This window comes from Myotis yumanensis, unplaced genomic scaffold (assembly GCF_028538775.1).
Source record: "Myotis yumanensis isolate MYYU_CA2020_CCGP unplaced genomic scaffold, mMyoYum1.0.hap1 SCAF_1, whole genome shotgun sequence".
In the NCBI taxonomy this organism is placed as follows: domain Eukaryota; kingdom Metazoa; phylum Chordata; class Mammalia; order Chiroptera; family Vespertilionidae; genus Myotis; species Myotis yumanensis.
The window spans coordinates 69,891,229-69,903,896 of NW_027223752.1; the positions used below are offsets into that span (position 1 = coordinate 69,891,229).

General features: G+C 43.1%; 2 protein-coding genes across 6 annotated transcripts in view; both read right to left on the minus strand.

The window, feature by feature from the left end:
• Nucleotides 1-1,560: 1,560 nt before the first annotated feature.
• Nucleotides 1,561-11,031, minus strand: CCNDBP1 (cyclin D1 binding protein 1). The gene is made up of 11 exons (XM_070424217.1): nt 10,860-11,031; nt 10,636-10,695; nt 10,264-10,349; nt 7,618-7,699; nt 6,747-6,843; nt 6,500-6,573; nt 5,619-5,695; nt 4,989-5,272; nt 3,640-3,700; nt 2,293-2,339; nt 1,561-2,042 (listed from the first exon to the last, which is right to left on the minus strand). Exons 1-11 carry the CDS (start codon nt 10,960-10,962, stop codon nt 1,928-1,930), a joined length of 1,086 nt encoding a protein of 361 aa, XP_070280318.1. The 5' UTR covers nt 10,963-11,031; the 3' UTR covers nt 1,561-1,927.
• An 87-nt stretch (nt 11,032-11,118) lies between these two features.
• TMEM62 (transmembrane protein 62) overlaps nt 11,119-12,668 on the minus strand; it is a 42,495-nt gene continuing 40,945 nt past the window's right edge. For 2 of the 5 annotated variants that reach the window (XM_070424194.1, XM_070424205.1), the window contains one exon: nt 11,222-12,404. In XM_070424194.1, coding sequence (XP_070280295.1) covers nt 12,078-12,404 — 327 coding nt within the window. In that variant the 3' untranslated portion in view covers nt 11,222-12,077. Of the gene's footprint in view, nt 12,405-12,668 lie in introns of all 5 variants that reach the window. The other 3 variants (XM_070424174.1, XM_070424166.1, XM_070424183.1) reach the window with 3 other exon arrangements.

Consider the following 12,668-nt stretch of genomic DNA (forward strand, 5'->3'; position numbering starts at 1 on the left):
CCTCGGGGGATGTCTGGCTGCCAGTTTAGGTCCTCTTCCCATGGGGAGTGGGCCTAAGCCGGCAGTCGGACATCCTTAGCACAGCCATGGAGGCAGGAGAGGCTCCCACCACTGCCGCTGTGCTCGCCAGCCTTAAGCCCAGCTTCTGGCTGAGTAGTGCTCCCCCTGTGGGAGTGTATTGACCACCAGGGGACAGCTCCTGTATTGAGCATCTGCCTCCTGGTGGTCAGTGTGTCATGGCGAACAGTCATTCGTGATTGGGTCAATTTGTATATTAGCCTTTTATTATATAGGACTAGAGGCCCGGTGCATGAATTCGTGCATGGGTAGAGTCCCTCTGGGTGGCCTGCAGGGATTGGGCCGAAATCCGCAGTCCAACACCGCCTGCAGCTCCTACTGCCCCTCCTGCTCATCCCGGCCCCACTGTGCCTGCCGCAGGCTCGCGCCCAATCAGTCCTGATCAGGAGAGGCTCTCTCTGCCGCAACAGTGCTTACCAGTCATGAGCCCTGCATCTGGCGCCCTCCCAAGGGGAATGGCCTGTGGGATCAGACTGAAACCGGCTCTTCAACATCCCCAGAGGGGTCCCAGATTGCAAGGATGTCCCAGGCTGAGGGACCCCACCAATGCATGATCGGGCCAGGGAGGGACCACGGAAGGGCTCCAGGGCATGTCCAGCCCATCCTGCTCAATCAGCCAGACCCCAGCAGCAAGCTAACCTACCGGTCGGAGCATCTGCCCCCTGGTGGTCAGTGCACGTCATAGCAACTGGTTGACTAGTTGACTGTCTGCCCCCGGTGGTCAATGCAAGTCATAGCAAGCAGTTGAGCAGCCTTAGCATATCATTAGCATATTACGCTTTGATTGCTGTTTGGTCTATTTGCATATTACCCTTTTATTACATAGGTTGGTGATGATTTTGCAAAAGATTTAACTAAAGAGACACTTAACATTATATAAGCTTATACATTTAAAATTTTTTGGTTTATAAAAATTTTGTATTTAGCCCTGGCCGGTATGGCTTGGTTGGTTTGAAAGTCATCCTGTTCACCAAAGATGGTGGGTTCAATTACCAGTCAGGGCACGTACCCACGTTCGATTGCTAGTTGGAGCATGTGCAGGAGGCAATATATTGATGTTTCTCTCTCTCTCTTTTTCTCCCTTCCTCTAAAAGATCAATTAAATTTTTTTTGCTTTTAATTTTGTATTTATATCTGGGGACATGTAATATATAACAGAAAACAATACAGGTATGTATAAGAAAAACAAATCTGGTTCAACAAGGTGAACAAACTTAACAAATGAGCTCAATATCACAAAATAATTTTAGAGGCATGGAGTGACCTGTAATAATATTCAGAAGGACTTATAAATATAATGATATTATATAACATGCTCAATTACTAAGAGGGGCTTTGGAGTCACTTTCTTTAAAGTCAAGTGTTCTGTTCTATGTATACTTCTGAACAGAATCAGATCTTCAGACTTTTAAGCCTAAAGGAAAGCAATGTTTTAGTTTCCGCCTGTATTTCTGGTAGAAAGAAACTTTGGAGGAGTACTCATTTAAGCACTGGCAGGTTAGTATTTTATTGAGATTGTCAACATCTTTAACAATGAAACAATATACTTTATTGCAAATAGGGAATGAGGCAGCTTCCCCAGGAATCTCTGGAAGGTGATTCAGAAACACAAAATCATGCCATTATCTTTTGTAGCTAGCACAGAAAAATATATCATACTCATACATTTTATAAATAATTGCCAGTCTGGCCTAACCAACAATCTTTGGTAATAGTGCCTCTTGATAAATATAGACAGAAACTCCTTTTCAAACCAGAAAACATTCTAGCCCCATTTTAAAAGCAGACATCAGAGCCTGACTGTGACAGTAAGAAAAGGAGAGAGGGGAGTACAAATGAGCCTGAAAACTCATAATTCTAGTTCATTCTGAGTGAGTTCCTTGATTCTGTCCATGCAATGATCAACAGCATTAATGAGTAAAGGGATCCAACTATCTTCTGGTTGTGGGGTTACATGACTCGCTCTGTGAATGGAATGGGGGGAAAAAAGAAATGAAATTTATTATATTGTCAAAGGAAAACATATCTTCAACAGGAAGCACAGAGGAAATTAAATTAAGAAAAGGCAAGTTTCTCTGCAGAAGCTCAGCTGCTCCACAACTGAAGTTGAAAGAAAACTCCATACCCGCTCCTTCAAATGGGGGTTTGGGAGTTGAGAATGGCTGGATAGGTTTATTCTCAAACATCTATTTGGGGAGAAGTCCTCATACTCACCTTGTAATTTCAAGTGCCTTCTTTAGAACAGACACAAGTTTTGCAGCCTAGAAAAGAAACAGAGAAGGTTTATTTTTATGGTAAGGACTCACCTTGATTTTGGATTCTTTACTATTTAGCCAAATCTTAATAATACTGTTGCTGCAACACTTTTACAAGATTTTTTAAAAAATATTTTAAGTTAATAAAACAGCAAAAGGAAGAATATAATCTGAATTTGTCCCAACTTCTGATAGTTCTAAACATATAGTAGAAACAACTAATGTTTTTCTTTTTAAAAATCTATGTATAACCCTGGCCAGTGTGGATCAGTCAGTTGAGCACTGTCCTGTGGACCGAAAGGTTGCCAGTTTGATTCCTGGTCAGGGCACATGCCTGGGATGCAGGTTCGGTCCCCCATAGGGGTACATATTGGAGGCAAACAAGCTATGTTTCTCTCTCTCTCCCATCCTCTCTCTTTAAAATCAATAATAAAAAATATTTTTTAAATTCTAATTCTTTTTTAAAAATCTATGTACAGAATTTTAAGAACACCAATGACAAGATAACATGAGGATGTATGTATGCCATCAATATATAATACATATTTTATATTTTCACTCAAGGTAATTGAGAAGGCATATTGCTAAAGATGTTTATTTCTTAGGAAGTCAATTTTTTAAAAGTGAATACAAATTTAAAAAGTTAATGCCCAAAAGAATCCTATTCTCCTTCAAGGTGTTTGTATATTATGAAGATACTTTGATGTATCTAATTTCCACTGTATTTAACTTATCAAGTATGATTAGGATTGATACATCTGATTGTAGAATATAAGTCATTTGGCAGTTTACTTCTCCTTTCAATAACGTTAGAGATAAGAACTTGAGTTTATAAAAATAAAATAGAACTCTCTCTAGCACAGAACCCAGGACTTCAAGGAATACAATATAACCAGATTTTATAAAGAACTTGATCCTCCATGGTTAAATCACATAATGTGTTTATATTAGAACAGAGTTGTTTTCTGGAACATTTATTTCTGCCTATAGCAGAAATCAGAAACAGGTGACTTCAGTTGAGAAGATCTGAAAGCACTACAGTAATTAAGACATTCTCTTCAAAGAAGCATTTTCTAAGGTCATTGGGTTTTTCTAAATGATTACCCAGGTGGTTTTAGAAAACAGTACTACCAGAGCTCATGGCTATTATAATTCAGCAAGTATCTATCAAGCACAAAACACATGTAAGAAATATATTACTGTTGTACTTATGTCCAAGTGTCACAAATGTATTTCCTACAGCTTAAAGAAAATGCTGGTGATTGGTAAAATTCTACCAATTAGGTTTATCAACGCAGGTACTTACACTCATTCGCACAGTCGGGTGGCACATAGGTGGATATATACTTAGAGCCAAATCATCCACACTAAGGGCAGAAAGTAAAAATAACCATTAACAAAAAATGGAACAAAGCACAGCTATGTGGCTCTAGCACACAACGAAGGATGCCAACCAATAAGAAAATGACTGCCCCAGGAATGCCTATCAGTACCTTAAATTGGGCAACCAATAAACAATCAACTCAACGGATATTTACTGAACACATATATACCCTGTTTCACTAGGAAAGTGATGGCGAACCTTTTGAGCTCGGCGTGTCAGCATTTTGAAAAACCCTAACTTAACTCTGGTGCCGTGTCACTTATAGAAATTTTTTTAGATTTGCAACCATAGTAAAACAAAGGCTTATATTTTTGATATTTATTTTATATATTTAAATGCCATTTAACAAAGAAAAATCAACCAAAAAAATGAGTTCCCGTGTCACCTCTGACACACGTGTCATAGGTTCGCCATCACTGCACTAGGAGAAGACATGATCAATTCATTAAAAAATGTGAGGATCTGAAACCACCAATTTAATAACTAATACAGGAGGGGTTCGTCCATATAATGCCACCAAAGTGGGCACCACTTAACCAAGTGATCAAATTTAGTTCCACCAATAATGGGACAAATTAACATCACGTGACACTCAAAGTGACGCGATGAGAAGCCCAAAACACTCAACTATGTTATTTTTGCCAAAAAATCTTTAAGTTGAATAGATGATCATGAAAAAACAGTCACATGAATCTAGATTGTTGGATATTCTACAAAGATTATTTTAAATTGTTAATGTCAATTTTATAAAAATTGGATTTTTAAAAATGTCAATTAAGACTAAAAAAGACAGGGGTTGTTCTAGTTTCAAGAGACCAAGGAGATGACCACCAAATGCAATGTGACACCAAGACAAAACCTTAGATTAAAAAAAAAAAAAAAATTCTGTAAGATATTTTAGAGACAATTGGGTAAATTTGAATATTAGATCATATTAATTTGTTCAATGTTAAATTTCTTGGATATAATAAGAATAAAAGTATTTAAAGGTGAAATGTCATTGATGTCTGCAACTTACTCTCAAACGGTTCAGTGGGGAAAAAATGGCATATCTATCTATAGACAAATAAACTGATATAGAAAATAATGTGAATAATAAGTGAAGGATATGTGTGGGTGCTCGCTGCAATACTTTTTCAACTTTCCTGTAGGCGTGAAGATTTTCAAAATAAAAAGAAACTGGGGGAAAAACTGGGATGACAACACAAGCAGAGATCAGAATTGCTGCTCAGAGTATCAGAACTGATATTTCAAGTAGAGCTCACACTTACCTAGGGCTGATCTCATCAGAAATATCCACAATGTCATCCAGCTGGGCCACCTGGTCCTTCTTCCCATTCTCTGCCACTGAGATCCGGATTTTCTTCAGGCAGGCTTTGGATGCTCTCACCAGCGCAAGGCACGGGATTATCAGCTCTTGATCCTCCTCTGACCAATACGAGTCCTGATTGTTTGGACACCCCAACACATCATCCTGTTCATCACCATGGTTGTCAGAGTTGTCCTCCTCATCATCATTCAAGAGGCCATGGTAAGGGTCACATTCTTCCACAGCCTAAGACATACCACATACATCATTTATGTAAACGCAAAAAAAAAAAAAAAGCCTGTTGTACTTTCAGCATCATGTCTGAGTTGTTCCAAACCTCAGCTAGCTACTTCACTAATGGCGACAGAGTTGGATCACTGCATAAACCCTCTCTCTCTCCTAGTCCAGCAATGGGACAGGGGAGTGGTACTAAATCACACACCAGCATGGGGTGCAGGTGGAAGATGGAGGACGGGAGTGAGGCTGGGACTTATTAGGCCAGTGCTCAGGACATCTCCTGCCTTTATAACCAATTCTCATCTACTAGTCACAGTTGCCTTCCAATGACCAGCAAAGACAGACGTCGTCTCACCTGCTCCATTTCCTCATGTGCATCCTTCACTAAATCCACACTCTTTGTCAGCATTAAAAGGGCTGCAGCTTTGTTATCTGTAAGTAAAAAATTAGAGGAGAAACCCAACAATTCTCTGAAGTCTGCAAAGGGCAATCAACAATGTCCCCATTTGAAGGGAGTGCCAAGGACATTCAACAAGGCCAGTGGTTTAATGTAAAATTCTCACATACAGCCTCTGGATATCCAAACAGGGGGCTAAAAAGCTTATCATTCACTGCAAGTAAAATGGTCACAAGGTGTTTCTCAATGGTCCTCTTGAATGACCACAATTTTTGACCTAGCTGGTTCTACCTCATAACTGCTTCAGTGTGTCTCATAATTTTGAACTTGGGGCCATGGCCAGTATGGCTCAGTTGGTTGGGCATCGTCCCATGTACCAAAAGGTCACCAGTTAGATTCCCAGTCAGGCACATGCCCAGGCTGTGGGCTCGATCCCCAGTAGGGGGGGGTTGCAGGAGGCAGGTGATCTGATTGATGTTTCTCTCTCACATTGGTTTCTCTCTCTCTTCCTCCCTCTCAAAAATAAATAAAAGCTTTTTTTTTTTTTTTTTTAAAGAAAAGAAATACGGATTCTGGGGCAGGCAGGACCAGGAGAACAAGCCATATGGGTTCAATAAGAAGCAGAGCCACAGCAAAAGGGGAGTTTGAATTAAGAAATATGAGAACTAAAAAGACTGGCCGAAATATTAATACCTATCTTTTGATATTGGTAATAAAGTCTATATATTTGACTAAACTCTTTAAGTTAAAATATATATATATGGTACAAAACTGGAAGCTAGTATGAGAGGTCTGTCTGCTTTGGCCATCTGAGTCAATGACCCACTTCCCACTCTTACCTCTTGGTATCTGAGGCACCTGCTCGCACGCAACCCAGACATTGTTGCAAGAAATAAGGTCATTGTTCTCAGGGCTGAGGAAAGGAATCAATAAGGACATATCAATAATCTAGGTTCCTGTCCTAAAGAGCTCCTTCCTCCTGGTTATTACTCTCAGTTACACTAGAATTTTGCTGTTGAACTGAGCTTTTATCCCTTCCTGATACACGGAACCCCATTAACTAATACTCAACCGTGGCATCACTACCTCTGAGCTGGAGTGGTGCAAAGCACTTCCACAAGCTGAGCCATGCCATCCACGATGTCCAAAGTGGCGCTCCGAACCAGCTTCCTCAGGGTGATTCCTGTAGCCAAACCCAAAGACTAAGCAGCCGGTCTTCTTTCCAGAAGCCAACATCTACTTTCAAGAGTGTAAGCACTACAGAACTTAAGGTAATGTGCACCCACATGCTGTAATTGGATTGCCCACACAAAACAGGTCGACTTATGTCCCCATGTCATTTTCCTGCTCTTCCCACCATTCCCGACTGCTGATTATAAGAAAGGCATGGCCCTAGCTGGTTTGGCTCAGTGGATAGAGCGTCAGCCTGCGGGTCCCAGGTTCGATTCTGGTCAAGGGCACATGCCCGGGTTGCAGACTCTATCCCCAGTAAGCAGCTGATCAATGATTCTCTCTCATCAATGATGTTTCTATCTTTCTCTCCTTTCCCTTCCTCTCTGAAATCAATAAAAGTAAGAAATAAAAAAGACATGGAAGCCACTTAATGTATAAGGAAACTCAGCAATAGGATGTGATATAATATGGGTGGAGACTGGGGATAGCTTGGGCCTGGGTATGGGGCTGAGACTTAGCCAGCATCTGTGATGGTATATTGGGTTAGAGAGGAAGGAGCTAGTGAGAATGAAAAACCTTAGAGTCAGAAAAGGCGAGGGGGATGGGAACACAGCATCTATAGCTGAAGGCTTATTTACAGAGGTCACTTCTATTATGAAGTTATCTTTGCATTTTATGAGGAAGTTACATTACCTGCTCAAATTGAGGGCAAGGTAAAGTTTCAGTACATAAGCTGTCACATTAGCCAAGGTCTACCCAATGTTTACGTGTGACAGTGACTTACCCTGATCCTTGGGAAGCGAATAGTATACTGCAATAATTGCCTTGATGGCAGCATGGACTTGTTCACAGAGCCTCTGGGCTTCCTATGAGGAGGTAGACCAATTTCAGAATGAAAAAGGAAATGGATTAGATCAATCTGGTCAACTCTTCTACTCTGGAAGAGAGAAGACAATGGTATAGCATCACAAACCCTTTCTGGAGTCCTAGTGTGAGTTAGGCCTTGTGCTATTCTCATCACATACTAGAGAGAAGTTAGCCGGACACCAGGTACTGAGCTGGTAATTCAATAAAACATGAAGAAACAGCTGGAAAAACTTATTCTTGATTTCTGCTGTGACATATTCACCTTATCTTAGACCAGGAACTGGCCAACTATGGACCCCTGGGGCAAGTCAGGTGCACTGTCAGGTTTTTTTTAATAGTGGTACTGGTACAGTCATACTCTTGTTTAGATATTATCTATAGTTGTGTTTGCACTAGAAGGGCAGAGTTGCGTCACTGGCCTGCAAAGCCTAAATATTTATTATCTGGCCCTTTACAGAAAAAGTTTGCCAATCCTCTTAGACCATTAACCAGGTGTCTGTCTCTCTCCTTCTCTAGTTCCGCAGGATCACAATATACCTAAAGGTAATAACGGACTCTACAATGTTCAGTGTTGACTATTTGCCTTCTAAGCAGACACTGACTTTCACTTATCTTCCTTGTCCTCATTTAGCTGCTAAATTTTAAGACAGTGCTATGTAAAATGTGCTCTACAGAATGGTGCCGGCCCCCAAACTGTTTACTAATCTGGGATGGATAAGTACAGTGATTGAGAGTGTTTAGAAACTTTTATGGCAATTTGACATTCCTTCAACATCCAAATAGATAAGTTTATAAAAGGAAAAGTCCGTATGGAACTGAAATTAAAAATAAATATAACTATTATTCAGTAAGACTAGCATGCTGAGATCCTAAACAATTGTGATTCAAATATATATAATTCAAATAAAACCAAATTCTAATTTTCCATCTGAGTGAAACCACTGACCTAAGCATGTACAGAAAATAGTTGTATGCTGCCTCCTCATGGTATCTTACTAGCTGTGAATTTTAGCAGCAAGTCCTAAGAATGTTTGAAAGAAGGGAGTTGGCAGGTAAGAAAAACAAGGTATTATTACTAACTCCCTTTGAAATAAATATTGACTTTCCTCCACAAAGTTTTTAAAGTGCTCTCATATAATTAATCTCATTTCCTCATCACAGATCTCTGAGTTATGTAGGGGGAGAGAGTTTATCATTGTAGGTGCAGCAAGAGTATTTTTCCATTTCAAAACATCTGGAAATATAGATTGAGCAAGAAAACGAAACTATTAACTGCGAAAATCAAATAAGGCAATGAGTATGCCATTTTTAAATAAATTTATCCCAAATTCAGTATACCTAGCTCTAGAAAAACTGGGCATAGAGCACACCTGGTCACAGTTGACATGTTTATTTTCATTAGTTTTATAATAAAGGGGTTATTAAATGCATAAAGTCTTTGTTCTAGCAATTCCACTTCCTGGAATTGTTTTTGTTGTTGTTGCATATGTGTGTGGTTTTGTTTGTTTTTTTACCAATATACACACATATACCAAGAATGTATTAGGCAGTTTATAGCACTGTTTATAATAGCTACAAATTGGAAACAGCTTAAATGTCTACATAGAGTACTGGCTACCTGAATTATGGTTATATGCTCTCTACTGAATACCTTGCAGCCATTACAAAGAAATGAGCAACTTTATATGTGCTGCTGAGAATCAATTTGCAAACTATATTGTTAATTTTTTTAACATTTTAAAAATATTTTTATTGATTTTTTACAGAGAGGAAGAGAGAGGGAGAGAGAGTTACATTGATCAACTGCCTCCTGCACACTCCCCACTGGGGATGTGCCCCCAACCAAGGTACATGCCCTTGACCGGAATTGAACCTGGGACCCTTGAGTCCGCAGGCCAACGCTCTACCCACTGAGCCAAACCGGTCAGGGCGTTAATTTTTTTTAAAAAGATCCAGAAAAGTGTTTATGGCATTCTGTCATTTGTGTAAAAAGAAGCAGGCATATATAAATACGTGTGCATATGCATAGAATACTTATGAATAATTCAAAAGGAACTGGGGAACGGAGAAATAAACTTTGTAGCACACTTAACTTTGATATTTTTTAAATTTTATACTGTATACATTGTTACTGATTAATATAAAAATAATTGAATATAAAAAGTGATGTAGCGTAACAAAAAAGGTACAGCTTAGACAACAGATAGATCCTAATTTAAATCCTAACTCACTGCTTATATACCTTAACCCTAGCCTCTGAGCCTGTGGACTCATCTGCTAGATGCGGGTCAGATATGTGAAAACAAATAGCAAGTGCTTAAATGACCAGAAAGGTAACAACCAGAATGAACTTGAGGTTAAGCCAATACTACTTAGAAGACCAGCCTACTCCAGGCCAGGCCCCGCACGTGGCAATGTGGTCCTCACAGCAATCCTGGGGGGTGAGAACTGCAGTCCTGTTTGACAGGTAAGAAGAATAAATCCCCTGGCTGCGCTCAGAGGTGGAAAGATGGAGAGAGGATGCCGAAGGAATCAGGAGGCAGCACAGGAACTCAAAGCCCACCTGTGCGGACGGCGGTGGCCGCGGGAGTCGAGAGAAGACTTCGGTGAGAGCCGTGGCTTCCCTGGACACCTTCTCAGCTGCCTCATCTGGGGGCGACAGCGGGGCGGGCAGGCGCCATGTCAGTGCCCACAGGACCAGGCTGCCGCTGCTGCACGGACTTTAAAGATCACGCGCTCCCTCTCCACCCTCACTGCCCGAGACGTCTCAAAAGCACCTCCAAAAACCGACGGTGGGCCTGGGGAGGCACCCCGCAGAGAGGATGCGGGGGGAGGGGAGAGGGAGGGGGAGATGGGGGAGGGGAGAGGGGGAAGGGGAGGGGCCAGGCGGGTCGCTGGATGCAGACGGGGGGGCCCCAGCAGCAGAGGCACTCACTGAGTCGGCTCCAAAACGTCTCCCGGCTGAACTCCTTGGCGGTCTCCAGGGCTTCGCCCACTGGGTGGGTGGGGGGCATGCGGCCGCGGGCGGTGGCGGAAGGAAGAGCAGAGGTGACCGGAGCCGCCTGGGCCCCCGCCCCCCGCCCCCCGCCTCCACTGCCCGGTCCCCGCCACAGCTGGGCCTCTTCCCGACCCAAGCCCGTCCCGACGGCGTCCGCTCACCCCGCACTCCGGGCAAGAGTAGCCGCAGGTCCCCGGCTAAATGCCGCAGCTGCTCCAGAGGCGGAGCCAGGGAGGGCGCTGCCGGTGCCGCCGCGCTCGCCATCTCGGGAGACGGCCTGGGGCCGGCAGACAGGGCGCCGAGGCAGCTGCCGGGGCCGGGGCTGCACAGCTGCGGCCGCTCCACTTCCGGGCGTCACGGACCCGGGTCCCTTCCGGCAACAAACCGCCCCGCCCGCCCCAGAGACCAGGCCACGCCTCCCATGGCCCGCCCCCGGGGAGTTACTTCCTTTTTTAATTTTTATTTTGTATTTCAGAGAGGAAGGGAGAGGGGAAAACATTCATAATGAGAATCATTGATCGGCTGCCTCCTGCACACCCCGCACTGGGGATCAGGCTGCAAGCCCGGCTTGTGCCCTGACCGACCGGCAATCACACGGTGACCTCCTGGTTCATAGGTCTACGTCTAAGCTTAACCACTGAGCATACTGGCCAGACTATTTACATTTTAAAAAAATGTTTTTATTAATTTTTTTTTTTTTTTTTAGAGAGAGAGAGGAAGAGCGAGGGACAGATAGAAACATCCATTGGCTGCCTCCTGCATGCCCCCTCCTGGGGATGGAGTCTGCACCCGGGGCATGTGCCCAACTGGGAATTCCACCCAGGACTTCTTGGTGCACAGGATAACCAACTGAGCCACACCGGCTGGGACCAGTTATTTCCTATTGTCATTCATTTACTGTATTTGATTGATTGAAACTCCCCCTCCCCGACATTGAAGCAGCAGAGGCCCAGCCTGCGGTTAAAGCAGACTGAGAGCTAACAGTGCAAGGGTAGTCAGGGTCAGGTCCAAGTTCACACTGGATCTCCCACTCTCAAGTGGCACCCTTGACTGCTGAGTTCCAGACACTGCTCGGCACTTTACATGAGTTAGCCCTAAAAACACACTGGGCCTCAGATACACCCATACACACCCAGCCCGTCCTCTACCCTTCACAGAAGTAAATCAACCCTTTGCCTTCTTGGAGAAGGAAGGAATCATAGCATCATTTAGAGACTCCTCTGCAAGTCCATTCTGCAGGAATCCGTAGTGGGTAATCACCCCAACCCCTTGGCAGCCAAGGAGCAGCAGCTCCCTGAAGCTTGCCCACCAGTATTGGCCTTCCACCCGCTGCTGGGGCAGAGGCCTGGGCGACAGAGGTAGATGGTGAGACGTGGCCTTCAGGAGCTCAGGTGGCTTTTTAACTGCACGGTAAAGGTTACAAGCTCCCTGGAGTTCAGTGTCCATACACGATGAATGAGAACAGGTGTCAACAGTGTCAACCAGGTGCGCAAAGGGGAGAAGAAAAAAGCTAGAGTGCCATATGCCCTCTGAAGAAAATAGCAGGCATAAATCTGCCAGATGTACAGCAGTGACACAAGAAGGTAAACAGGAATAATTTTCAGGTATTTTCCTTGACGGAGATGAGACCTGAAGTTGTGACCATAGCACCGCTGCAGCAAGCTCCAACACAGGTAAGCCATCAAGGGGATGTTAAAAAACGCCAACTGGAAAGAGGAGAACAGCATCATTAGTTTACTAGCAAGCCCTCAGAGGAGTCAGGGCCAGGGCTCACCAATACATTAGGTAGCTCCTAAGAATACGTTGCTTTCCCCCTTGGGGGTTAACTCTCTGATTCTTTATGCTTCCATCACACTTGCTTATATCACAATAGTTGACTTATGGTTAGTTGTATATTTGAGCCTGTATCCTTTCATTCATTTTAAAGGCAAGTATCATTTCACTTATCTTGAAGCCCTCGATAATGTTTA

Coding starts and splice junctions, on each gene's coding strand:
- CCNDBP1 (XM_070424217.1), bottom strand. CDS start 10,962: ATGGCGAGCGCGGCGGCACCGGCAGCGCCCTCCCTGGCTCCGCCTCTG. Junction 6,844..7,617: donor TTCGCTTCCCAAGGATCAGG/GTAAGTCACTGT, acceptor GTTTGGCTACAG/GAATCACCCTGAGGAAGCTG. Junction 6,574..6,746: donor TGCACCACTCCAGCTCAGAG/GTAGTGATGCCA, acceptor TCCTTTCCTCAG/CCCTGAGAACAATGACCTTA.